Below are 27,335 nucleotides of genomic sequence, written 5' to 3'. Positions count from 1 at the left end.
GGTCAATATGCATTTGCAAATGAACTTCTGTCAGGAGAGACATTACTAGTGTGAACAGACTCTGTTCTCAGTAATTTTGGTGAGGGGAGATGAGAAGGAGAACGGGCACATCAAACGCACCAGCACAAAAGTGCTGCAGGTTGAGGAGAGGCATTTTGGCCATGGGGTAGAAGCTGGTGGGTCTCGATATCCTGAGACCAGCATCTCTCCTGCAGAGAAAGGGCATGCCCTCTCCTCTGCAGCCCACTCCTGCTGCAAGGGGAATTGCCCTTTCCCAACTCATCTCCAGTACGGGTGAACACCACGGCACGAGGCAGAGGAGAGGGGGATGTTAGCCCGGGCAGTGCATCGTGTCCAGAGCTGTCCTGCCGGATGACGTGACAGCCGCCAGCACCAGCCAGTGCTGTTGTGTAACATGTCACGCGGAGCCTGCTCGCATGGAAGCAGCGCTTCGCCTTCGAGCAAATGCTGGATTGCTCTCAGCTGTGGCACACAAGTGATTCAGGAGGGAAAAATGCAGCAGTTCGCTGGGCCCAGAGTTAGCTTTCTCTGGTCCTGGAGAAAAATCCTCCATGGAACCAAGCACTCGGGTTGGCTTGTGACTTCTGAAGGGTTTCCTGCCCTCATTTTTGCACCCTCACCCACTGAAGGACAGGGATAGATAAAGGGCAAAGTAAGATATAGTTAGAAAAAAAGAAGCATGCAGCCTTTTCAAACACGAACCCCTCCACAAACAGAAAAATTATTTAATTCTACCATTTAGAGAAGCAATGGAGGTATGTATAAAGAAAGAATAAGCACATTTTCCTTTTTCTGCTTTTCCATATGATATAATCATATGATTAGACAGTCATTAGATAATCCAAGCACTTTTATTGAAAAAAACCCCAAAAGTTAGACATCCAGTGATAATCTTCCTGAGAAGGGAACCCAGATGAACCTATTCCCCAGACCGGACTGGAAGATACATTCACTAGACCGAGAAATGGGAGACTTTGTCCCAGAGCATCAAGCCTGGAGCAAGTTTGTCTCTCTCCCTCTGCTCTCTGCTAGAGATCTGCCACCTCCCTACCTGCAGCAACGTTCCTGCCTATGCAGCTCCTGAGCTGTGTACTTCTCAGTGTGCCCTCTGCCCACATGAGAACCCGTAAGTGCCAGCTCAGGCTTCAGTCTGGTCAATTAGAACATGCAGAGCCCCAAGACCTGGTAGCTGTAGGCAGGCAAGATAGGGGGGTGATCGCAACTTAAGACATGCCAGAAGATGTTTCTGCTTGGACAAAGCCGGGTGGGGATAATCATAACGGAGGATGGAGTCTGGATGCAGAAGGCCAGTCGTGAGCCAACACCACAGGGCAGGTTAGTCAGGTCAATGCCTTTGTGGCTTTTCTGTCATTTATTGGAATCTCCTTTGCAGCAGGGAGGAGGGACAGTACCAGCCCTGCCCCTTGCTCTCTGCCGAAGCCTGCTCTCTCCAATTCATGTGACTTTACCTTGTAAAAGTGCTGTGCCCCTTGTGCCATCCCTCCCCCCGCAGTGGGAAGGTAGCAGGCTCCAGCTGGCTGTCTTTGGGAGAGCCAGGGAATCCAGGGGAGCTGGGCCTGAACAAACTGGGAAACAGATTTAGGGCAGGATCTGGTAGATCCAGTCAGTCTCAGGTGAATTGTGACCATCTCTCTTTTGTCTCCTACCCTGATTTGCTTTGTGGGCTGTGGATGCTGCTCCCTCCCTTCCACAAATACAGACTGGAAGAGATGTACAGCTGTGAAGAGCTGAAGGCAGAGCAAAATGAGAGGAGCCTTTATGCAGCGATGTGCAAAGCAGGCGGGTAAGGCTGGTGGTGGGATGGTTGGGTGATGGCAGTGGTTACCTGCAGTGAGAGGGAGATTGAGATCAATCATCAGCCAAAGTTATTCTCTGCAAAGGCCCAGGAAGGTCAGTGACATTGTTTGCGAGCCTGTAGCACTTTGGTTTTGATTGGAAAAGACAGTGCAATTACAGCACCTGTTTCATGAGATCAGCCTCCACTGAATTTATATAGCGGGCATCAACAAAATCACAGCTTGTTGCTCTGCCGGCTTTGGTAGGACATCCACTCTTTGAGGGGAGGGTTCCCCATAGCTACCAGCTTTTTCAGAAAGGCACTGGGCTGTAGCCCAGGAACATCAGGGTGGGCCTCGGAGTATTTCTGCAGTTTAGCCAGAATGCGAGGGAGCCCGATGGTGGAAGCATAGAACATGGGGCCCCCCCGGTGCTTTGGCCACCCATAGCCATTGATATAAATTACATCCAGGTGTTCTGGGCCAGCTGCTATCCCCTCAGCCAGGATGTCAAACCCTTCATTGATGAGGGAAAACAAACACCGCTCCAGGATTTCTTCCTGGTCTATAAAGCGGGTCTTGATGTGATGGGTGTCTCTGTACTGGGCCAGGAAGTTGTGAAGCCATGGATCTGGCTTGGCTGTCCTGCCCCCTGCCTTCTCATACTGATACCAGCCTTTGCCAGTTTTCTGGCCGAACCTGCTGTTTTCACACAGAAGATCAGGCAGTGGACTGTAGCGATGGCCGTGCCGCTGGCGGGCAGGTGTTCCTGGGGGCAGTGAGGCCCCGGTGAGACCCTGGCCCTTTCGAGACCTCCAGCCCACATCCAGCCCAGCAAGATCAGACATTCGGAAAGGTCCTATCTTAAACCCAAAATCTTCAAGAACCTGATCTACAGCTTCTGGTCTGCTTCCTTCCTCTACAAGGAAAACTGCCTGTTGTACATATGGAAACATCATTCGGTTCCCAACAAACCCAAAACAATTCCCTACCACCACTCCAACTTTTTTCAGTGCTTTGGCTAGCTGCACAGCAGTGGCAATGGCGGTGGGCGAAGTGTGATGGCCATAGATTATTTCCAATAGCCTCATCACATGAGCAGGGGAGAAGAAGTGTGTGCCAATGACCTGGTGTGGGCGGCTCGTGGCAGAAGCTATTTCATCAACGTTCAGGGCTGACGTGTTTGTACACAGAAAGGCCCCTGGCTTGCAAATTCTTGATAGCTTGTGGAATATTTCCTTCTTTAGTGCCATGTTCTCAAACACAGCCTCAATGACTAGATCTACATCATGCAACACATCAAAGTCCACAGTGAACTGGAGACGTGCAGGGTTATGGAAATCCAGGGTTTGGGCACCCTGCTCCATTTTCATAGCCTCGCGTTCCAAAAGAAGCATCACAGCTTTTCTTCCCATGTTCAGATACTCCACATTCTGCTCAAGGGCTACCACGGGTATGTTGGCCTTAACCAGAGAAGTCACAATGCCTCTGCCCATTGTTCCCAGCCCTAGGGATAAAAGTAGAGACAGAATCAGAGACTATGAAGAGAAAATGTTACAATTAATCACTTGACGGTAGCACTTCCTTTGTATCTCCAGGATAAAAAGCAGAAGCCTATGCAAAAATCAGTGGTGCACAGATAGAACAAAATAAATGAAGACTGGGAAAAAGGAAGGTGAATTCTTCCTTTCAGTGAGCCTACATGTTTGAAAAGCAGTGACATAAAGGCAAGTTAATGTCCTCTCAAGCTTACAAAATATCAGTTGGATTCACTCCAGCATGTGCAGGCCATGTGATTCATGTCTTCTCCCTGCAAATTTTTATACCTATGGAAACCAGTATCACTTAAGAGAGACAACCTGGGGATCAAAACCAGGAGATCTGAGTTTCAGCTTCAACCCTGTTCACACCTTCTAGCAGGCAGTTCCATAAGCAAGCGTTACCCTGAGGATATTGGTGCCTCTCTGTTCCTGTGAGATAGTCCTTATGGGCACTCATAAAAAGACTATTAGTGTAAGCAAACACACCGCACCCAGAGATTTTTAACACCAGCAAAGCTCAGACAATTGGTTTCTCCCTCCTTCCAAGCTTTCTCTTTGTCCCCTCCTCTTCTGCCTCTGCACTTCACTGTGTAATCTTTGAAGCAAACAAAATTCAGCTGATCTTGGACACTGATGTTCTCTAAACTTTGTCTCTAATGTCTCGTATGTCTCTTGTCACCAGGTCAAACAGGACAGAACTAACACAGTGTTCTTAATCCAGTTTTCAACATCTATCTCCTTTTTAATCACTCTGGAACACCAGTAGCCTTTTGCTTGCTGTTCACACTTTATATCAGGGATCTCTGCCCACTGGGAACTCTCCCAGTCCTCCAACACAGGCCATTCCTAACTTCTGAAGAGTCTCAAAGATGCTGTCTTCCTTGTCCAACCACACAGTTAAAGTGCTTGCCCGGAATTCCTGTAACCGAGCATGCATTCAAGCTGTACTTTTTTTCTCCAAGATCCATAAATGCGCTACTACCAGGTCATACCCCCAGGAATACCAGTGCAGAGATTACTGGCTTGATCCCTTACCTCCTCCTGAGCCCTTCCACCTGCTCTGCCCTCTATTACATTAAATGAAGCTGCACACTTACACTTTCCTGTGATACTCAACTCACACTATTTATCCTGCTCTCCCATGATGGAGGTTTTTCAGACTCAGTTAATGCAAACTAGTAAGAGAAGGTCAGCACAATTTTACCAGCTTTAAAAGTGCGAAGCATCTGAATGGGAGGATTATTAATATCCTAAATAAAGCAACAACCAGACAAAGTACAAGTCTGTTATAATTCTGTAAAAATGATTTTTTTAATCCCAGGTTTACAAATGAAACTCAGCTAAACAAATAAACAGAAACAAGGGGATTAAAAAATTTGTCTAAAGCAGCTTTGTAAAGAAGAGCTGAAATTATGTCATCAGTTAAGTTCCAACAATCAAGGTCAAACAAGGTCGTAAGTTTTTCCTGCAAGCTACACACCCATGGTTTAGTTCTGTCAACCCTCAGCTTGTGTACACGAAAGACATCAAAAATATTCCCTGCTTAGCTACAAGATCGTTTCTACAGACATCACTATCTGGCAGCCTGTTTATAAACCATTACACTCCCAAGCAAATGCCGAAGTTCCTTTCTAGGAAATTAGATTTGCTACTTCATAATCAAGTACTACTAAAACCTAATTTGAAAATAAAACTCGAATAACACGAATCAGTTCTTGGTATTTCAGTGTCCATGGTTTGCTGACTGAAAAAACCCCAAACACAAATAGCTGCTCCCACTGTGCTCAGTACTCAGAGGTGTGGATGTGGTAGCAGAGACAGTTAGAGACAGTTTGTTCCCTGTCTTTGGAGAGCTACAAGGACTGCTTCCTTCTCAGACAGTGCGGGAGGGTATCTCACCACCTCATGCATATCCATCAAGCCCAGCCCCATCTTTAAGGCTCTCTTGAGACATCAAGAGTTTGCAGTTCCACAGCTGGGTTCTTCATGGCTCCTTCTTGAAGTCTCTTCTTCCTTTCCAGGGTGGAGACCTGGGGTTTCTCCCTAGAATTTCCAAGCGCTCCTAAAGAAATAACGCACACATCCTGGGCCTCACTAACTCCTCTTCCTCTCACCTTCGGTCTCATGACTGAAATCTCAGCAGTTCTCTCTGCTTCTTCCTACATCAAAACCCCTTCCATGAGCAGAGGTTCTCCAGCCTTCTTTTCAAGGGAAGTTCTGCAGTGGTGTTAGCCGATTCCCGTTAGCTTTCATCCACATGTAGTATGAATACTCCCACCTAGGTTTCAGCCATCCCACGATAGACAGGCATACATGCTTGTAGTACTTCACTTTCTAGGCCACGGGAATAGGCTTATAGATAAGATATGAGCTTGCCAAGCTTGTTTCTGACCTAGAAAAGCTGTCTCTCAACTTACTACATAACTCTTCAGTGGCCTGTATGAAATGATGTTTAATGAAGCTGGCAGAGAGAGTAATGAAAGCCCCAAGGGTTTTGTTACATTAGAGCTTGCACAGCATGACTCCCCTGGAAATATTGTCTAAAATTGGGCTATAAAACTAAGGAGAGATTTGGCTATCTAGCAGGGAAAGAAGCATTTCTGAGGACTCCCCTTTTCAATTTTACAAAGCCGAGTGATCTTGGGGAAGAATACATTAGAGCAGAAAAAATGGTAGGGAATCATTGGGCCTTACATGTGTGGAAGGCTGCAGAACAAAGAGAAAGGGAAATGTCGCATGCTCAGCTCAGATCTCACAGACCAAAACACGGCTAGGAACTACTCCAGAATTTCTACTGTACATGCCATTTTCTTCCTCAATAGTGCTCTCACTTCCCCAAAACCATGAAAAAAGCCTATATTCTTATCTTCCATGCAGGGGACAGTTTTCAGAGCTGTGTTACCATCTTTCATGCCCAAGGCACATCTTTCAAAAGAAGACTGAAATCTGCTTCAGGAAAAAAAACAATGTCTAGCCATCTTGCTTCTGGTCTTTTGTTGTGAAATGTAGCTTTGGCATATAAATAAAGCTATACTTGAACCCATGTAATTTCAGGCCAAATATGGATATGACAAATCCATTTGCTGGGCAAGCTGAGTGAATAATGACTGTTAATTATTGATCTGTCACATGAGGTACTTAGAATATGAAAAATCATGCAAAATTAATTGAAGGACTTTAAAAACAAATTTCAAAACAAATTAACTCGAAATATGTTCAAAGCAACTCATGTACAGTCACACACTGGAGAAATACAGATCAGTGGGAAATATTCTGAACTATAATGAACATTTGGACTTTAAAATGCCGGGCAATGGAAATGAGACTTTATAGATTGGTAAAAACATGCAAAGACTGTTCCAGTTTTCCTGTTAAAAACAACAATGAGCAATTGGCGGTGGCAGACTGCTGCAGACTGGAGCTGCTGCTTTCTCTGTTTCAGGGTATTAATTTCAAGCAGAAATAATGTGATACTCAAGGCAAGCAGGGAGCTATGGGAAGACTGCAGAAGGGATAGAGAAGAACTTTTTTTCTGGGTGATGAGGAACCAGAGCAAGTGGAGAGAGATGGGAGCCAAGAGTTCAGAATAAGCAGAAGCAAATGAAATAGGTGACATTCAGCATGTGGCTGAAGACAGTCAAGGACAGCTAGACCAGGAGCAGGAGGGATCCCACACAGGTGGTGCTACCTGCGTATCAGTCTTCCAGCAAGCAAACTGCAGGGAAGGGCTGCTGATGGGAAGGCAGCACTGCACAGGAATGGTTGCCAGTTCCTCAGCAATGCTGTCTGTCAAGCGAGCCCACAAAAATGATAGATCATCCTTGATGTTGAATCTAAGACATGGTCAGTAAGTGATGTGCCAGCTCTCTCCAACAAGTTCCTGCTAATATTGCATAGACAGGGGAGCCACAAAGCAAGGCTCTCCTAGCATTCATGGCACTGCCTCCATACCTTAAAGATCTTCTGTGCCTATGGAAAAGGTACTGAAGGAAGAGGAAGTCAACGTGATCTTCTCAGTTGCTTCCCACTGTGCAGTGATAAAAGATAGAAGCAGCATAATGCAACATGGGTTTGGTGTGTGAAACAGCACAGCTCTGTCTATTGGAAAATGGGGTCTGCATGATTTCTGACATTCCAAAATAGATTCAACACCTTGCTCTGACTGCCCTCCTCTCTGCAGTGAAAATATAGAGACCCTGGATCACCTAGGTAGACTCAATACTTACATGGATGAGCAGCACTATTTTAAAAGGTGTCAGATCCTCAAAAATCATCCCTAAGATTTTGATTGCTGGTGCTGCAAGACTTTACTTAAGATCAGGAATGTGAAATTATGAGATACAGCATGGTACTGGCTGGAGAATGGCTTTTTGTTACAGCAGCCTGAAAGAAAAAATACAATTGTGTTGGCATGTTCTACGCCTATCTCTAGTGGACTTGCAATTTTACTGATATCAAAAGGCAAAATAGGAGGAAAAACTTCCAGAAGGAGGAGAAAAAGCACAGCAGAGTGGCAAAAAGAAGTGATGGAAAGCACTGACACTTAATACGGTGTGGGATTCAGAGTTAAAAGGAGGTGATCAATAACCTCCAAAAAAGATGTCACTTATCAAATGAAGTATAACACGAACAACTGGCATAAACAAAGCAAGCTATAGCTGTGGGGGCTGTATTGATAGAAGCACTGATTCAGAAAAGGCATTAGGAGTCTTGGTAAGTGTCAAGGCCCTGAGTGCACTGACAAGCTCTAATGCCCCTCAGCAGCTACACCTGGAGCCTCCACCCACCCACACTGCCCATCAGCCTCGCAGCCCCATTTAAGCTGAGCCTTAGGCCTTTACTTCCTTCCTAAGCTCTGCTGGAGGAAGGAGTTCTGGTGTCTTGCTGTTAATCCAGATCTCAGCCTGCAGACTGGCTTCCCAACTTTACCTCGGACCTGCATTGTCATGTGAACTTTGCTTGATCATCTCTACTTCTAGTAGATCCTGGGTCTGCCCTGCTTGCCTTGCTCAGGTACTGTAAATAACTGATACAGCAGTGGGTTGTGCTGCCATCCAGAGGGAGAAATGGGTTGATAGGAAACTTCATGAAGTTCAACAAGGAGAACTGTGAAGTTCTGTGTCTGGGGAGGGATAGTCCTATCTACTAGTATATACTGGGGGCTGGCTGGAAAGCAGCTCTGCAGAAAACGATCTGGGGGTCCTGGTGGACACCAACTTGACTATGAGCAGCAATGTGACCTCGTGGCAAAGACAACTAATGGTATCCTAGGCTGCATTAGGAGGAGTCTTGCTGACAGGTTGAGGGAGGTGATCCTTTCCCTCTGCTTAGCACTGGTGAGACCATACCTGTGTGTCCAGGTCTGGGCTCTCTAGTACAAAAGTGATAGTGAGTTCAGTGAAGGGCCACTAAGATGATTAAGGGACTGGAGTGTCTCTTCTGAGGAAAGGCTGAGAGAGCTGTGACTCCAGCCTATAGAAGGATCATGGGGGATTTCACCAATGTATATAAATCCCTGAGGGGAAGGTGTAAAGAAGATGGGGCCAGACTCTTTCCAGTAGCCCGTGGTGACAGGACCAGAGGCAATGGGCACAAACTGAAACATGAGAGGTTCCATCTGAACATAAGAAATCACTTTTTTTACTGTGGGGGTGACTAGGCACAGGTTATCCAGAGAGGTTGTAGAGTGTCCATCCTTGGAGATATTAAAAAAAGCTGTCTGGGCATTGTCCTGGGCAACTGGGTCTAGGTGGCCCTGTTTGAACAGGGGGGTTGGACAAGATGACATTGAGAGGTCCCTTCCAGCCTCAAAGATTCTGTGGTTCTGTCCCCTGGGAGGTGTTACTGCCATTGGCTTCCTATCCCTGGGGTGCAGCTGCTCCCTGCCAGTAGATAAGTAACAGGATGTGTTGAACATGGCTAATATGAAAGTTGAGCAAGTTGTTACCTTGAGCATACTAAGTAGGAGCAAGGAAGAAACATCTTGGTACCTGGTCTTAGCATAATTACTCCTGGAATACTGTTCCCACTTTGGCTATGTGTGCTTTAAGAAATGTTGAAGTTCAGAGTCATGAAAAGGACCAGGGTGTGACAGACCTCTGCAGCAAAAGTATCAAAGCACTTAGTTTATTTATTTTGCAAAAAGTATCGGTTAATGTAAGCATTGTCTGTAACCAGCTACAAAACCACTGAAACAGAGGGGCAGAGGTTGTGGCAGTTTCAGAACAGAATTCAGAAACCTGTCTGGAGGTGAGATGCAAATATTTAATCCAAGGGATGGGAGATGTAGCCCAGCCAGGTGAGTTTCGAAATAAGACACAGACTATGTTTCTACTAGAAACTTTCAAATAGAGATTGCATTTGTTCTTAGAATCACCTCTAGCTCAGTTACAGCACCAAAACAAGCAGATCAGATCTAAACAGCCCTTCTGGCTAAACTGTCATTGTGATTGGGACTTTGCAAATGCATTATTCTGGTGTGATTTATCAGTATGTAGTGAAGAATGCCTATTCTAGTCACCTGGTCCTTCCTACAAAACTTCAACATGTGCCCTTCCTGCCTAAGCAGACGTTCCAGGACTGACCTGTTTGGGATTGCATGTGTCCACAATACTGTGCTCTTCAACTCATGTGCCAATAATTCATGCCTTTCTACCTGAATGCTGTAACAGCCACGGATCCTCCTCACAAGGTTTGTGGACCAATGTTTAAAAATAATTTTCATTAAAAATATGGCATGGCAGCTAATGAAGAGAAGGGAACTTCCAAAAAAAAGTGTTTCTGTGGCCTGAAATGAGCTTTCAGAGTGCTCACTGCAGAATACAAAAGGCCTGAGAAGTATCCAGAAAGAGCAGTGTTGATCTAGTGAGTTTTCTCTGAAACAGAATGGATGTTTTCCAAGTGCTCCATTACTTGTCTAACCATTTTTTGAGCACTACTATCAACAGGCAGAGCTGAAAGATACTTTTTTTTAAATCTCAGCAGTGCATCAAAGGTTTTATTTAAATTGTTCTTATAAAAAATTAATGAAGGCATTATCTTGCTGGGCTACAAAATGGCAGGAGTGGATCCCAGTGAGATGAAATCTTCTTAAAATACAGCTGTCAAAACATTTTTATATTAATATATCCCTGAGTAACTCTGTGCACATGCACTTGCAGTACAGAGCTAGACCAGGAGGAGGAGAATTTCATGCAAACATGCTTATAACATGGAACAAAGCCAGGACTAAACGTAGCAGTATTTAAAAGGGAACAGACTGCTTATGGTCCACAGATGAAGCTGTCTCTGAAGTGAGAGGAAGTTATTCCTCCAAAGGAAGAGGTGGCACCAGGTAACAATCTAGTGGGATGTGAGTTGCCGTCTGAATTTCTGAGCTTACCAATGCAGTGACAACTTCTGTCCTGGCATGTCACTGATGGGTGTGGAGTATCTTTGCCTGTGATGGTACCAGTGACTTTGGTGAGTGACAGCCAGGGAATCCCACTTCAGCCTTCTGCTGTGAGTAAAACCTGATTATACTCATCCCACCCCCTTCAGCTCTGCTGTTAGCAGGGCAGTCAGCAACCACAACAGCTTTTTCATTCCCTTACCTATCACAGCCGCTTTGCGGATGGGCTGAGGGGAAGTGCTTTTCCACGAAGCTCCATTGGGTGTTGTCCACTTCTGCACCTCTCTCTCAGCGAAGAAAGCATACTGCAGCGCTTGGGCCTGGCCTGAAGTCAGCAGGATGTTAAACAGCTCTCGCTCCTTCCGGACTCCATCTGCAAAGGGCTGCTCTGTGGCAGCTTTGACTGCCTGGAAGCACAGCTCTGGAGCCAGGCACCCGTGGGCCTGTTTCTTCACCTTCACAAGAGCCTCACTGAGAAATGCTTCCATGTTGGGCAATTTTGGAACTGGCTTCAGACTGAGCCTGCGGGGTCCCAATGGCTGGCCTGGGGGTAGAAAAATGGAGTTACAGAACACAGCATCCACATCTGGAAGATTTTCACCCCTTTCTACATAGACTGGGAACGCAGTCTACCTCTTTCCTTCTAAGCTCACTGCATTAGGGCTTGCATGGCACAGTGATCTGGGTCTAGAACTAAAGTGTCTGACATTTCTCTTTAGCTTTGTTTGCTCTGACAATTACAATTTTTCAAGTCCCTTCTCAGACTTCAAAAAAAGCAAGATTTCAATTTCAAAGAAGTAATTCTCTCCTTCCTTTTCTCAGTTACACAGAATGCCGTGATTTCTCCCGTTCTCTTACTGCATGGTCCCAGCTGCCGCATTCATATGGCTCTTTCTACAAGCTACAGTACTAAAGTTTTCCTCCAGTATTGTTTAGTACTATGCTAGCCAGATGCTTTCCAGCTGTGGTCCTGACCCAGGCATTTATAAGAGAGACTGGGAAGTATACCCTGACTTCAATTCTTCCCTGACAGCAGGAGTCCTTCTCTTCACTTTGGGACTGACCAAGAGGACAGCTCACACAGCATGAGTTGGGGAGCAAGTGAATAACAAGGGGGAGTTCATGCTTCTGTGTCAGCAAGGGGTGAATCAAGCAGCCACACAAATACATTAGGCTCATTACAGACTGAGGTTGCTATGGTGATACCTAGAAAGGATTTTCATTGAGAGAAGTTAGTTACATTTCAGAGGCTGAAGTCCTCTCCATCTTCTTCAGAAGTACAAACCTTGGTGCCTGCTGGAGATGTCTGATCTGGCCATGCTCAGGCTGTTCCCATGTTCTTAACAGCAGCTGGCCTCAGTAAAGACCATGGAGGAACAAGATCAGAAATTCAGGATGTATCCCCTTAATATTCCAACATTTTCACAAAGGCCCTTTTGTCATCGTAGCCACATCCAGATCGTTAACTAACTGTGTAGTGATGTTACTGCATTGACTGCTGCAGCGCTGTTCCCAGAAGCACCCAGGACTGTCACCAAAGCAGGATGATGGGTGAGCCCCCTCTAATGAGAACCTTATCCTGAGGAGCTCTCTGGTATACAGTCTCAGTGCCATAGTTTCTCTTGTATGAGCTCTGCCACAGGAGCATGCTTCCTTCAAAGGTGGCATCTTGCATCCCGCTCCCCTTTTTCTTCCTGTTGTCTGAGTTAGGAAAGTGGCAGTGTATCAGCAGAAGACTCAGGAGCAGGAAATCATACACAGGATGCTGAAGAGCAGGAATAATGGCAGCACCACAATCGTGGTTGCTCAAAGAATGTGTTATGACTCTAGCTTTTTCTCCAAGACTTAGCAATGTTTAAGAGAAACAGAAATATGAGTTTCTAGGGTGAGCTGAGATATTGATTTCCTGAAATAATGGTCTTCAGAGCTCAGGCTTTTTAATTGAAGCCTTTTAGAGAACATTAAAAGATGAAACTCACTGTGTAAGTAGCTTCCCTTGTAATCAGAGTTCATAAAAATAATGTTTTCACGTTGACAGTGAGTATAGTTTGTATCTGCCAGTATTGCAGGATTTAGTCAGGATAATGTGCCTTTATTTTGGAATCCTTTGTTTTTCCCCTAAATGTATGTTTTTAACCCAGAAATGCTCTTTATCCACAGCCCTTTATTTAGGACTTAAATAGTGGGTTTTGTTTCACCACAAGAGGAAACCTGAGGTTTGTCCCAGAAAGCAGATCTGATGGCTGGAAGGCCAACTAAGACTGGGCAGATGAAGGGACTTCATATGACATCTCTGTTGGTAAAAAAGGAATACTACTGGGTGCCTTTAAACTTGGTCTTCAGATAGTACTTGTAAGCACAAATACTGATGGGGAACATGAGACAGTTCCTCAGAGTGAAAAAGAAAAGTAACTCTCCTCAGGGTTCTGTAATAAAACTCTTATTTAGTTGTAAGCTAAATAGGTTTTGCTAAGTATTTCTGCAGTGTCTTTGCTTCTGCAATGCTAATAAAGGGCATATTTATGAACAGGAAAAATGATCTGAATCCAAACCTGGGAAGAAGAGATCAGTGTGGGACACCTGTGGCTTGATTTCTGAAATGAAAGCAGCAGGAATGTGATGAACAGTATCAGACATCAGAGCTGCAGGCAAAAGTGTTGTCCATGCACAGGAGCTAGCACAGCTACCTGCTTTGTTTTACTAGGGTTTGTAGTCCAGGTGGCACAAAGGACAGATCAATCTATAAAATTTCTATCAGCAAAAGCAACATGTAAGTGTGCAATATCAAATCTTGTTATTTAAAGTAAAAAAAAAAAAAGGAAAAAAATCACCTCAGAGTTGTAAACCCTCAGGATATTACAGGACTCCACATGAAGAGGCAGGGCTAGTCTAACAGTCTTCCTGGTGCAGTGAACTGATTGTGAATTGCTGAGAAACAAAGCTGAACCTGGACCTCTGCTCCTCAGGCCTGCAGTGGTCCCAGACCTGCCAGGGACAAGTCCAAGTTGTGTCAGACCTTTCGCAAGCTCTGCTTGTGTCAAAAGGACGCTTTGCTAGACCTTCTGCCTAAAGAAGCTGGCAGCCAGAATCATGAGCCCTGGAGAGAGATTAGAATGTCTTTACGTTGTACATCTTCCCAGAGATGATGCACTAAAGGCCCTTGCAACTGTAACTGAAAGCCTTTCTCCAACAGTCTCCATTTAAGGCATGCAATTACCTAACAGCAAAATCTGTTACTCCTTTGAGTTTTATGAGACTCAGAAGAAACATATGTTTCCTCCACAGTCACTCCTAGGTGGCTTACAGTCAGAAACTCGTAATCATCTTTCCACACAGTTTAACACGTGTGGGGCCTGAGCCCATCTAAATTGAACTGATTTTCCTTGGCTCTTTGGGGCAAGCCATTGATACTTTTGTGTTCCAAGGTGATGATAAAGGTCAATCAGAAAGCAGGTGGATAACTATCTACAAAGGGAGAGCTTCAAAGAAGTCTGCTGTGCAGAGGATCAGCAGCCATTTTCTCCTCCAGCTGAGGAAGACTACGGCAGGTCAGCAAGAGCTAGGCACTATCAACTGCAAGGTACTGCCTGCCACAAGCAATTACAGCAAATTTTCAATTTTGTGATGCCATCAGGTGGACAAATTATGTAATGCAGCTTTGAATTAGTGCAGTGAGATAATCAAGCATACTTACTGAAAGAACATTCTCCTTGTCTCCAAGGATTTATCTCCTATTCTTTCTAAAAAATGCCTTCAAAAGTGAAGGTATTTTTCTTTTGCCTGAAGGCCAGGAACATATGCTTGCTTCCTATCTGCAATATACAATTACTGTTTTCCAATGAAAAATTTAACTTAGAATCAGTAACTGTGTTTATGTATTCCTACAGGACTGTTTCAGAACTCCTTTTGAAGGTGTTTTTCATTAGGAATAATCCATAAAAAAGTACAAAGATGCTTTCCCAACATACCTACCATCAAGGTAGCTCTGTCAACTGTGGACTAAAAAAATAATCAAGGACCCTTGCTTCAGTAAGGCCAGTCATTTGAGACTGATCTCTTGCCATGAGATACTGCAGCTCCAGTGCTGAGAAAGCTTTAGAAGAAAATAATTTTGGAATTGATTCTTTGAGACTTATCTTGCAGTACAGCCTTCCCAGGAATACAAATTCCCTCAGTGACAAAACTAGTTATATAGCCAGACTGCTTTGTAAGAAGCCAGCAATTGTTAGGCTTGTGTTTAAAATAAAAAAAACCCCAAACAAAAACCTTCATCAGAAACAAAATGCTACATGCCATACAAAGACAGTGGACTTGTGATGGCATTTTCTGTGCAACTTGGTCCCTGGTTTTATTAAGATTATCTGAAAAATGTTCACTGACAAGAGAACTCAATGTGAAAAAAACCCAGAGCAGCTATGCAAGACTGTCATCTCTTCTGCAGCCCTGAGTTAGTGCTTGATGTAGAGAAATAAAAGTGCTGGTTTGTCTTTATGGCAAGAGAATTATATTAACTTTAGGCAAAGGCCAAAACCACGAAAGACTCAAAAGGAATATATGGACTCTGGGTACACCCTTCTTTCAAATTATCAGGTAACCCAAGGCTAAATGGTGCATCAAAACTTTTTATGGTCTTCTGCAAGACCTAATGAGAAATTTTCCAAGCAGGAAAGAAATAAAGATTAGCTGACTTGCCAGTATTTTCACTGCCAAAGCACGTACTGTAAATGCCAGTAAAGCTGTTGGAAAGCATTTTTAAAGTCCTGTTGGAGTCTGTATATAGTGTGATGTGAAACACCTTCAATGACATTACTCATTTTTACTGGAGTAACTCAAACCAGCAATAAACAGATAGAAAATCTACCACTAATAATGAATGAGACTGGGACAGGCTACCTGCTGAACATCCAGCTAGGATTCTTGTGTGCTTATACAATTCTCAAAAAATGTTTCTTGGTACTGACAATTTCCAATGAAGATGAGGTTACAGAAGAGGAATTTGCTGGTAGTGGGCATAAGTTCCAGAATGCGAGTTGCACTGAGGAATAGTGCACTCAATGATTCATTCATGAGGTTCTCATCTAAGGTCGGGCTGACTTTGTGCAGCGGTTGACCGTTGTCAATGTCTGTCACAGGAGAAATAAGCATACGAATATCTAAATTTCACCCAATTTCACATAGCATTTGTTGAAATCCAGAATGCTTGCTGGCTTGCCAGTTCTAGCAATGTATCTATTACTCATTTTATGATACAGTGCTGCTGCCATCAATACTGGTATAGATCTTATGTAGGGCATCATTTGGAAGCCCAGAGGGTACATCGGAGGGAACACTGTTGGGTTAATTTGCCTAGAAGAGCAGTAATACTTTACTGTTCTCCCAACAGATGGAGGAACAGAGTTCTCATTCAAAACAGACAAAATCAGTGAGCCAAAGTATCCTTGTTTTTCTTAGAAGCAATAGTGAAGTACATATTTCTAAAGAATTATATTTAAATAGTCTGATTACATATAGGGAAAGATAAGAGGACTGCCTGTGTCATAACTCTGCACTAAAAATGAAGACCAAAAATACTGTAGGATGAATACAGTGAGAAGGAAGGGCAGCTCTTCCTGAAAACCTAGCCAAAGAATACCCTTTTGCACCTACCTGGTATATCTCAAGGTGTAGGGAAGTATACATGACACTAATCTTTAAGAATAGCCCATTCATTGAACTCTTTTGTATGGTGCACTGTCATCTAGGACAAAGCTTAGGCTGCTTCAACTTCTAGCACAGGAGAGGTGCTCCTACAGAGAAGAAAGGGCTTTGTTTGCAGTAAAGAGAATGGCAGGAGCAAAAGCAGCAGTCCAGCCTGGAAAAGCATTGCCTATAAAGGCCATGTGATCAAAGCAGAAAGGGTTTTTTTTGCTTCCTTGCACACATCTCATTGTGACAGAGCTCCAGAGGAAATCCTGGTGGAATTCAGTGGTCTGTTTCCATCCAAAGGTACAAGGCGGTTAGTCGAAAAAAATATTCTGTTTTCTCTCAAGGCAACACTCTTTGTGCTGCACAAGGAACGTTCCTCTTCCTGTGCTAACTCCAGTGAATTTGATTGTGTTATTTCTAAGGTGGGGAGAAAAAAAAAAAATCACTCCACAGGCCATTTTCTTACATAGTAGCTAAAGGATTAGGGACGGAGTCCCATCAGACTTGTGGATCATTAGGTTGGCCTGAGGATGTGCCAGCCCCTCCCTAGAGGGAGAAAGTTATTTTCCATCAGCCACTACTGATGGTGCAGCCAGAATACATGTGATACCAGCTCTGGTCCAAAACTATATATGGAAAGAGCACATACTCCCCTAAATCAGTGGAGTGCAGCAGCCCAGAGGAGCATGTGAGTTTGGATATATAATTAAGAAGCAGGAGGACTTGATATGGATTTGTTCTCCAAATCCTGACTTGAATTTCTGCAGCTTTCCAGTATCTGAATTTTTTCACTTCAGACAACAGAAAACAAATTCTGCAATTAATTCTATCTTACATGGATGCCAAACCCAATGAATGGAGCATATAAATTAGAACAAACTGGTGGGTTTTGTTCTGACTCTCTCCAGCTCTGAAACATCACCAATTATTTCTTGGCATTGCTACAATTCTTTTCTCACCAATCACTTTGTTTGCGAAGCGAATTGCTGCCTCAACTGTGTTTTCTTCCACAACTTCATCAACCAAGCCCAGTTTCAGTGCTTCAGTTGCTGGAATGTGTCTTCCTGTCATAAAAAGAGAAGGAAGGTGACTGCAGTGGGGCATGATGAGCAACCTCATTCTCTTTCATCTGATCAAATGCCTTGTGCGTAGCTGGCTTGAGACATGCTCATCAACAGGTACTGCATGCCTCAGAAGCATGTATGTCCCTTTCCTAGTCCATCATGAGTGGAAGCAAGCTGAATTGTAACCCAAGCAACTACATAGATAAAAGAAATTCATGTTTTTTAGACCAAGCTGGTGGCATGACTCAATGCCATGTTCTTATATAGAGAGTAAGGCCAGGACATGGTCCTTTACCTGTAGTGATTATATCCAGAGCAGCTGGTACCCCAATCAGTCTGGGTAGTCGTTGAGTGCCTTCAGCACCTGGAAGTAACCCAATGGTGACCTCTGGCAAACCCATGCGGGCCTAAAATGAAGCCAAATTCAACAACAAATCTGATCAGAAGGAGTGATAACTACAAACTGAGCAGAATAAAGACAAGCAGACTTGATTCATGCATTGCTCCTCTAGGAAGCCTCAAAACTTCTACACAGAAACTTCACCCTTGCTTTTTGCCACATAAGATGTTTAAGACAAAAGCCCACTCAACCATTTCAAGCACTTGTGTACAAATACACAGGAGCAACATCACCTTTCAGTGGATGTATGTGTGCTAGCACAGCACCAGAGGACAGCTGTGGGGCCAACAGCATCCCCCAGATTGACGCGTGTGTGAACTAATGCTTTCAAGCAGTTGTTACCAAATGCTGGAGGGCACTCTAACTTAACTATTATCTCCCTGCTCTAATTCTTGGAAGTTTAGTAAAGGAACATTGGTACTGAACTCTTCTGTGATTTTCCTTCAAATGTGCTTCCTTCAAATGGCTCTTGGTGCACTTGACATCTAGCAGGGTTATGGCAGAGAAGCTATGGGCAGCAGGAAGAGAGGGGTCTTGTCTTCTCTTAAAAATCTACCTAGATGTTGTTGCCTTGTTTAAAAAAAAAAAAATAGTTTCTACATTTCCCATTGAGCTTTTAAGAGATCTGGAGTCACTTTAAGACCATTACTTATGGCACCCACCTTAGGTGGCATATAGGGTGATGTAGAATATGTCTTTATGCTGTTGCAGCAACCCACACTGTCACGGAGAAGCAGTGATTCGCACTGCAGAAGTGAGGGGATGGTCCTAGCAGTGAAGCATCTCTATAAGGAGACCAGGTACTGCTAAAAGGTAGTTCAGCATTCCTGAGTCTTGAAGGAGGGGATTCAAGAAAAAAGACCACAGATCACTCCTTAGAAGACTCTTAAAGATGTCTTTTGGTTCATGCTCATGGGGAATCAAACCATAAATGCTCTGTGCTAGCTGAGTTTTGACTACCTATTGAAAATAGGCCACTATTAGCAAGAAATGCAAAATTCATAGGGCTGGGGAGGGAGGAGGAAATAAGAGCCAGCCATGCTGCATGAGCCAGTAAGATACAGCCATCTACACCAGAATATAAATAATGACTACTGAGACCTAGGGCAAATTCACACTTGGTTACTGAAGTTTCTATGCAGCCATCTTATTCTACTAGCTACAAATAATTTTTTATATTTAGAAATGACTTGAAACTAGTTATTTAGTAAGACTTCTGAAAGCATGTCAAGGGTGGTGGTGTAGGTGAAGAATGTCTGAGCACACAGACTTGTATCATGTAGCTATAAAGCCCCCCTACTCTGGGCAGATGATCCCAGGAAAGGCATGCTGCCCCACTGCTCTTCGGGAGCGGTCTCCCACCCTGTCCATGGCCATAGGTACATGGCTCCTGATACCTTCACCGGCCTCTCTAGTTCGTGGTGTGTGTTACCTTCACATGTGCAATCCGATAGTGACAGCCAAGTGCCACCTCCAGGCCTCCTCCCAAGGCAATGCCTTCAATGGCAGCCACCACTGGCTTCTCGCTCCTTTCTATGAGAGAGATGATGGGGCCCAAGGGAACACCATGTCTCTTTGGAGATGAAAATCCTCGAATGTCAGCTCCTGAGTTAGCACAAAGAGATTAAGAGGAATTAGTGGGCAAGGCAGCGATTGGAACAATCCTCCTGTCTGTGCTGTTGAACATAGCTGCTCACAGATGGTCAAGTCCTTGCAGAGTATGCTGCTGGCAGGAGAGCGGTTAACGGGAATCAACCCCTTCTGGGTCCACCTTCAAGAAACCCTGGCTCCTTGAGCCTATTCAGAGAGCTTAGGGGAAGGCTAAGTACAAAAATACACGTAACTGTAATGATCATGCAGATTGCATAATAATAAAAAACCCCTGAGTCTGGAATAGTTAAATGCAAGTTACTATTAACAAGCAAGGAGGAGCTCCACAGAAATTCCCTAGTGTCCCAGGTTTCTACAGCTGGAGGAGATCTACCACTGCTCCATCCCAGGTACGTTCCATTTTACTGGACCAGTTGATGGTCCAGAGATTTTAAACAAAGCTATGGAGAGTAAGGAGGCACCATTATATTGGGAGATGAGCAGCTGTCCCTCAGTTTACTGTGAACATACCAGCTTATTTCTGCCCTGGACAGCCCAGCTTGTCATGTGCCCATGTCAATTGTGGCACAGCAGAAGAGAGAAAGCCCACTGTCCTGTGGCCATTTCCAGCCAAAACAGGACTTGTATCAGCAGTGTTACAAGGCAGAGAATCTTCAGACATCGTGGGTGGAGAGTGTTTCCTCTTTTTCTCAGGCTGTGTTTGATGAAAAATGTCTTACCTGCACTGAATTTCCCATTTTCGCCACAAATCATAACAGCTTTCACTGAAGGATCTGCATCTGCTCTCTTCAGCCCATCCTCTAATGCCTGGAGAACTGTCAAACTGAAATAAATTAGAGGTCTGTGTTATAAATACCAAGTGTCCCTGTGAAAATGAGCAGTATGTCCAAGCAGGTTCCTCCCCAGCCTGTCTTCTGCCACAACCTCTCCGGGTGCATCCTTTCCTTAGTCTCCCTCTTACTTCAAGGGCAAGCTCCAAAATCCAACAAGCTTATGCCTGCTGACCTGTCAGTCGCCTCCTGGAGAGCCATCTTCTGGCTATGACACTGCTGTTTCCAAAGCAAGCAGCACAGGGAAATGTTCTTTTGAAAATGTCTTTATGAATTAAACATTTGTTTTTTCAGGAAAACAGTTTAGCATAATTTAAAAGTAATTAATGCTAAGCCACTGACAATCTAAGAACTTTTAAAAAGGGAAAAGGAGCTCCAGGGATGAGAAGCTATCTTTCAAAAACCCAACAGAGATTTGGTGCTGTGCTGACGATTATAATGTTTTTACCGTGTGAAGATCTGTATATAAGTCCAGCCTTCAACTTGTGTGGGATCCTGTCAAAGTGATTTGGACCTAAAACACTACATAGAATGTTGTCTTTTGTCTGAACATACTTCCACAGGCACAAGCAGTAAACGTGGCCAGCAAAGAATTAACAAAGAACTTCAAAATGAAATAGTAAAAGAATAAATAGTGCTTTTACAAATCAGATATTTAAAAAAAAATCTGACCTGACTGTATGCCCACTTTGCATTTGAAGCTTAGAAACTAATTTTTATATGTGTGTGTGTATGGATATGGAGAGTACAGTCTGGTTTAGAACAGTGACAATAAAGATGATGGTAGGTAAAAAGAGAAGCATTAACACCTAACACTTTATTAATAGCAATATTAACACAAATTGTGTATATATAACTTAGATACTAAAAAATATTCATATACACGCTTGTAAGTATGTCAGTGTATATAGATTTTATGAGAGACTTTTCTATGCGCGTGTGTATATATACTACATGTGTAGATACGCCTCTGATTCAGAAAATCTGAGCCACAACCAGTTGGAAGAATACTCAAGTATCATACATGCTCGCCCAGTCCTTTATAATTACAGCTTCCCTTCTTAGACCTTCTCCAAGCTGTAAGCCCAGCTTAACATGTACGCATGGTGGCTGATGAAAAGGGAGCAGAGCTCTGTTGATGCCTGGTGGAGAGGAGACATGCAAATTAAAAAGAACTGATAGAAAGGTCTGATGCATACTCAGTTTGTGTGTGTTTTTCAATAGACTTGAGGGCATTTCATCTAAAAAGGAAACTTCTCATGAAGTAGATGAAAAATGTATCACTGTACTCATGTATAATACTTCTAGGTGTGTCCAGTGTGGGTGATCACATATTGACATAAGGCAACAGCTTGCAGCATTGGAGTGGAAATCCATAGACTGAAAAGGAAAACCTGGGGAGCCCAAGAAATTTCCTGTAGGCCAGCTGCGTGAAGTTCTGCCAGCTGACCTCTGCGTATTCCCCCTTCGAAATCAAAAATTAAGAGAAGCTATTAGCAAAGTCTATTAATCAGGGCTGTTAGCTGAGGGGGGCTGTCTAGGGGGGTCTCCAGGATCAGCTGCTGCACAGAAAGATCAGTGGGAGCCCGAGACCTGACAACCAGAGACTGAGAGGAGTGTTATTTTTTGGAGAGAGAACAGCCAGTTATGTACCAATTGTCTCATCTGGATGTCAAAGGCAACTCTGAAGTTTGACATTAGTAATGGTTCTGAAAGCTGAAACTTAAAGTGAGAATAATTTGGCCATGACAAAGAAAAACTACTAGGTGACTTGGTAACGATCCTTTCAGTAAACATAGTTCCATGTAGCAGAATATGAAAGCCTCTCCAATTTGAATAAATGATTTCATATTCTGTGGGGAGAAATACATATTAAAAAAAATTGGTTTTATCTCACTCCCTTTGGAATATCAAGTGCTGTGGCTGCCGTTATTTGAGGAGGACCCACAGGCTGCACCCAGTGCTGGGGGCTCTTAGAGGGCTGGTTTTTTGCATCAGTGGAGAGCCAGGCCACAGAAATACCAAATTCACCCAGCAGCTGGAAGATTTAAGGGAAAACCATTATGAAATGTCATTGCACTTTGCAAACCATGGTGCAAAGAGGGGCAAAAAGGATGTACCAGGATTCTGAATAAATGTTAAGTTACTGGTTTGAAAATATTGTATAAAAACCCGCACAATTCTCTTGGGAACAGAGAAGAAGCAATCAAGGCAATTTTGTGCCTGTTGAGGGCACATGGTCAGCAGATGCAAAATGCCCATATAAAAGATTTGTCTGCACTAAATGGAAGGGTTCAGGATTTTATGCAGGAAATTAGTTACAAGCCCTTAGCACTTACAACAACATACTGCTACCAGAAGAAAAATTAGTCATCGAGGCTGCCACAAAATAATAGTTCAATACCCACAGGACCTGTATTAACCCAACTATTTTTGCCAGGGAATAACTTGACCCTGTACTTGCATAAATATTTCTTCTCCCTCCATACAACTTTTTCCCAGTGGGAATTTTTTTTTTTTGTGGGACAAAAAGGAAGAAACATCAGAGTTTTTGCAGTTCCTTGGTCTTCTAAGGTGGAGCAATACATTTGCCTCAGGATACATTACAGTTCAATGCACAGGCTGCATTGCTTGGTAACTCAAGTATTACAACTGGTACTAAAAGATGTAATTTTCGATGAAAGTATCGTAGTAAAATATATGACAGTAAAACCATAAAAATACTCAAGAGTATCACAACTTCAAACAGCTAGAGCATTAAAGAAACAAAAAGTCACCAGAATTTGCATAAGTATTTCATTACTGTGACAGTGTCATTCATTTAATAGTGACAATGCAAAAATTCACCCCATGCATTCCAATCAACGCTCAGTCCCATGCTATGTAGTCAGCTCCACCACGTACGCTATTTTAACTGCAAGAAAAGAAATTCTGCCAAGGTGATTCAGTGTTACAGGTCTCAGAAACACACCGCAGGGGCTGTTAAAGAACACATGCACACCAGGGTAAGGGAATATTCTTGTAGGTGACCACATCAGGTTATTTGTATTTTGCACAAAACTCATTGCAGTGATGATGTGCTGGATTTGTAATGAGGTTTTATTATTTACCTTAATAATTTCAGATTTTAGCTAGGGTTTGTGAATGTGAACTTCTTTCATTTAAAAAAAAAAAGTAATTAAGAAAATCCTGAAAATTTACTTAGTCACCTTTAAAGTGATTTGGTAAAGAGTTATGCCTTTAGTTTATTTACTTTCTTTATGATTTTGTAAACCTTGACCTTATTGTCTTTTCCTCTCCAAACTGATGACACTCAACTTTTTCAGTCCGCTTTCTTAACGCAGTGTACCATCCCTTGGGTTATTTTGGTTGTCCCTTTCAGGATTGTCTCTATCCTTACAAACACAAAATCCAGAACTATGTACAACAATTAAGATGTTTTATATTTCATAAAAGAGATGTCCTCTGCTCTCAACATACATCCTGATGGTACCCAATATTTTGTGGGCTTTTTGGGCTGCCACGGCACATCAAGCTGATGATTTCACAGAACTATCAAAGGTAAGGATCCCTTCCCTGAGCTGCAACTGCCAGTTTTGAGCTCGGCATCCTGTAAGCTTGTCCTGGATTATATTTTTTTTAATTTAGAGAACTTTTTGCTATTGTTTTTTTAGCACACCTTGATCCACTCTTTATATTTTTTTTAGTCTTAATATCCAGTTTACGTCTCTCCTGTTATGTTTTATAGGCTTTCTTGTTCTCCTTATTTGAATAAGCTTTCCACTTCTTAAAACAATCAGACTTTTCCCTTAGTTGTCTTAGCTTTCTCATCAAGCCATGCAAGGCTTTTACCAGATCACTTGCTGGCTGAACAGTTTACCTGGGCTTCTAATAAACTTAAAAAAAACCCCAAATCCCAAATCCAAACAACAACAATCCAGCCTCCACCCTTGTTGCAGGTTTCTTGTCTTTTTGGATAGCTTCTTGTAGCATTTTTGTTTGCACTAACTGCTGGGTATTTACCTAATTGCCTTCTTGAGTACTTGTGTGCTGAGTTTACCTGGTCTGCTCTCTTCTGCCTCAGTGTCAGATCCAGCTGTGTAGTAGTCTAATATAGCTTGGACAGAGTCATGGATGTAAATTAAGTCCAAACCCAGACTGGAATCCTGCCTTGAGGGGTTTAGAATAGTTGTTTTAGGAAGCAGACACTTACTGCATCCCAGAATTGTCTCCCTGCAGCTCATCCTGATGAGGTGCTGATCCAGTCCAACACAGGTAATCACACTCTCCCATCATTGCTACCCATCCAAAGTTGCAGCTTCTCTAATGTCCTTTACATTTTCTGATCGTTATGCTGATTGGGGCTCAGAAGGACAATCCCAGCAGCCAGGGAAAGCCTCTTCTGTTCATGACTCTTATGCCGTTATACTTTATATAATCCCATGCGTACGCTCCCCTACCCAATGTCCTACCCTATCATCCCTGGAGCTTTTCTGCACTTGTCAGCTCAAATGTTGAAATACTCTTCCAGATCCTTCTTAATTTTCAGTGCCAGCAGCCTATATCTGCTAATAAGGTGTGGCTGGTCCTTTCCCTTGCAAGTCTTGTCTGTCTGTTCCCCAAAACTTCCCAGATTTTTGCATATCAAAATCCCTTCTCTCTATGCTGTGGTCTCATAACTGCAGATCTCTGAATACGAAACTTCTGCAAACCAGGAAAAAAAAACCCAAATCAAATTTGGCACACGTCACCTTTGTTCGCGGAGAGAAAGATGAGCTTTGAAGGGCAGTCGGTGTGTGGGAGCCAAATTTGCTGCCAGACTCACAAGTCAGCATACATTCCTCAGGAAACCCAGGAGGTATTTGCACAGCAGCGCATGGTGTCAGACAGGAGAAAGCAAATTTCTTCCCACCAGTGGCTTCTAAAGTGCTAAGAGCCAGGGCGATGGCCTGGGAGCTGGGCTAACGGCACCGAGTGCCACGTAAAATGGGGAGAGAGGAGTGAGGCTGAGCAGAGCAGGAAAAAACCCACTGGCGTTTTAAAAAGCATCTGTGCCTGCTGTGAAACTAAATTTTCGGGATCGCATGAGATGGCTCCTGACTGTAACTTTCACTGCCTGCTGTCTCCTACATAGTCAAATGTTTCCAACAGCAATCACAAACCTGCTCCCCTATGGTCCAGTACGTAAAGTATACAGAGGCAGCAGGAACATACAAAGATCAGAGTGCTCTCTCTTTCCTAGCTATAGCCAGGGCTCAGCTAAAAACTACCCCATGGCAAGTATGAGATTATTATTGATCCCTCCTAAACCAGGTATTACCCTGACATGCAATCAAAGACCATAGGCGTGTCTCAAGCTACAGTTTCACTGCAGCTTAACTGATTTAAATCTGTGCTGTGGAGGTTCCCATCCTTACCCATGTACTCCTACTCCGTCCCTTGTGGAACTGCACAAGGAGCTGATACAGAGAGCTAGGCTGGCTGAAAAACCAACCCCAACCAACTCACGTCTGCACCTCGAGCTAGCTCGCTGCCTGTCACAGGAGCACCGAGCAGAGGCTGTGAGGAACCGTGGCCAGGATCCCAGCAGTCCCATCTTAGGTCGTGTTATGGAGCTCGTCACAAGGGAATTGAGCCTTGTGAAGGAAGTACTTGGGTCTCTCAGGGGCCTTTGTGCTGCAGGGCTGTCAGTGGATATTTTTTTCACTCATGATAATTATGATCTCACTCCACTTTGCTGCCACAGAAGAGCGAGCACTGCCAGTTACTGCAGAGCGTTGTAGCTTGCTACAGAAGAGTTGCAGATTGTATTTCCTATTCATGCTCCTACTTGTCTCTTTGAGCTTCTTTTTAACAAACTTTCCGGTTTAGAAGTCGAGCATAACTGCAGTGGAATTTTTTTGCTTGTGAATATATACATTGAATAGACACTACGGTGACTGTTGAAGAACTGTTCTGTAACTACAGCTGCTTGAAAAGGGCCTATGCAGTACTCAGAACTGAAGGAACTAAAACACACACCTTGTAACAAATTATGTGAAGCAGAAAAGTCCTTTTCAAACACATGAAAAACTAAAATTTCAGGGGCTCCTACAGATTGGTCTTCAACTTTTTCACCAGCTCGTGTTTGAGATTGCCTGGAGCCCTTCTTGACCAAGATCAGTATTTAGAGGTCAATCCCTTACTCATTTTTAAAAGACAAATGAACTGCCTTCACTTCTGGCAGCCCTGGCAGTGCTTTAATCCCGGTGCCAGCTCCTCACTGAACCATGCCTGCTATCTGCAAAGCCCTTTGCCCTAACCCCTGTGTAGGGACTTGCCATGCACGCACTGTGGAGCACCTGGGGCCAGCGGCTAAACCAGCAGTAAATCTGAGAGGAGTTCTGAAGGAACTCCAGGGTGAAATTGCTGAACTGCCTAAGTCTGCTATGCAATTTCTGGCTGGAAGCATCATCTTTATGCTTAAAGATGATGAGAAATACAAGAAGTTTTTAAAGGGCTTCCAGGGGAGATGACAGAAAGTACAGATTGATGAGCCTGACACCTCTCTTGCAAAAAAAACCCCACAAACCACTAGAAATTACAAGAACAAGCAGAAGTCATGGGAAAAATCAGGATGGGGTTTTTTTTGCAAAGGCTGGTGCAGGTACCCGGGTGCGTTTGGAGGGGTTCCTCGGCAGAGGTTCGTATCGGGCAACCTGCCCAGGACACGGCGCGGGGGGGAAGGAAGCAAATCGGAGCCTGCCCCGTCCCGCTCCCCGGGGAGGGCAGCGCCGGGGCCGGGCCGGGCCGCAGCCCGGAGAGGAGCGGCAGGGGTGGCCGCCCAGGGAGCCCCGGCCGCGGCTGGGGGAGAGGGGAACCGGCCGCGGCCGCCGTTACCTCAGCGCGTTGACCGGGGGGTTGTGGAGCCGGATGACGGCCACGGCCGCGGCGCCCCTCGCGTACTGCGCCATGCCCGCCGCTCTGCCCTGGCTCCCGGAGCCCCGCCCGGAGCGCG

The 27,335-nt window shown here is 44.1% G+C and overlaps 1 protein-coding gene across 2 annotated transcripts; it reads right to left on the bottom strand.

The window, feature by feature from the left end:
- Nucleotides 1-708: 708 nt before the first annotated feature.
- Nucleotides 709-27,335, bottom strand: EHHADH (enoyl-CoA hydratase and 3-hydroxyacyl CoA dehydrogenase). 2 transcript variants are annotated; one of them, XM_054835032.1, is made up of 8 exons: nt 27,218-27,335; nt 20,228-20,331; nt 19,330-19,502; nt 17,793-17,904; nt 17,393-17,497; nt 13,301-13,342; nt 10,951-11,292; nt 709-3,324 (listed from the first exon to the last, which is right to left on the bottom strand). In XM_054835032.1, the coding sequence occupies exons 1-8, from the start codon at nt 27,289-27,291 to the stop codon at nt 2,054-2,056; spliced, it is 2,223 nt and encodes a 740-aa protein (XP_054691007.1). In that variant the 5' UTR covers nt 27,292-27,335; the 3' UTR covers nt 709-2,053. The 2 variants fall into 2 exon arrangements, with proteins under 2 accessions (XP_054691007.1, XP_054691008.1); XM_054835033.1 differs by lacking the exon at nt 13,301-13,342.

Source organism: Grus americana, chromosome 9 (genome assembly GCF_028858705.1).
Source record: "Grus americana isolate bGruAme1 chromosome 9, bGruAme1.mat, whole genome shotgun sequence".
NCBI classification, from domain to species: domain Eukaryota; kingdom Metazoa; phylum Chordata; class Aves; order Gruiformes; family Gruidae; genus Grus; species Grus americana.
This window is presented reverse-complemented; position numbering and strand designations above follow the sequence as displayed.

Coding starts and splice junctions, on each gene's coding strand:
- EHHADH (XM_054835032.1), bottom strand. CDS start 27,291: ATGGCGCAGTACGCGAGGGGCGCCGCGGCCGTGGCCGTCATCCGGCTC. Junction 17,498..17,792: donor TCTGGATATAATCACTACAG/GTAAAGGACCAT, acceptor TTTTTATGACAG/GAAGACACATTCCAGCAACT. Junction 13,343..17,392: donor CTTCGCAAACAAAGTGATTG/GTGAGAAAAGAA, acceptor CTTTCATTTCAG/AAATCAAGCCACAGGTGTCC.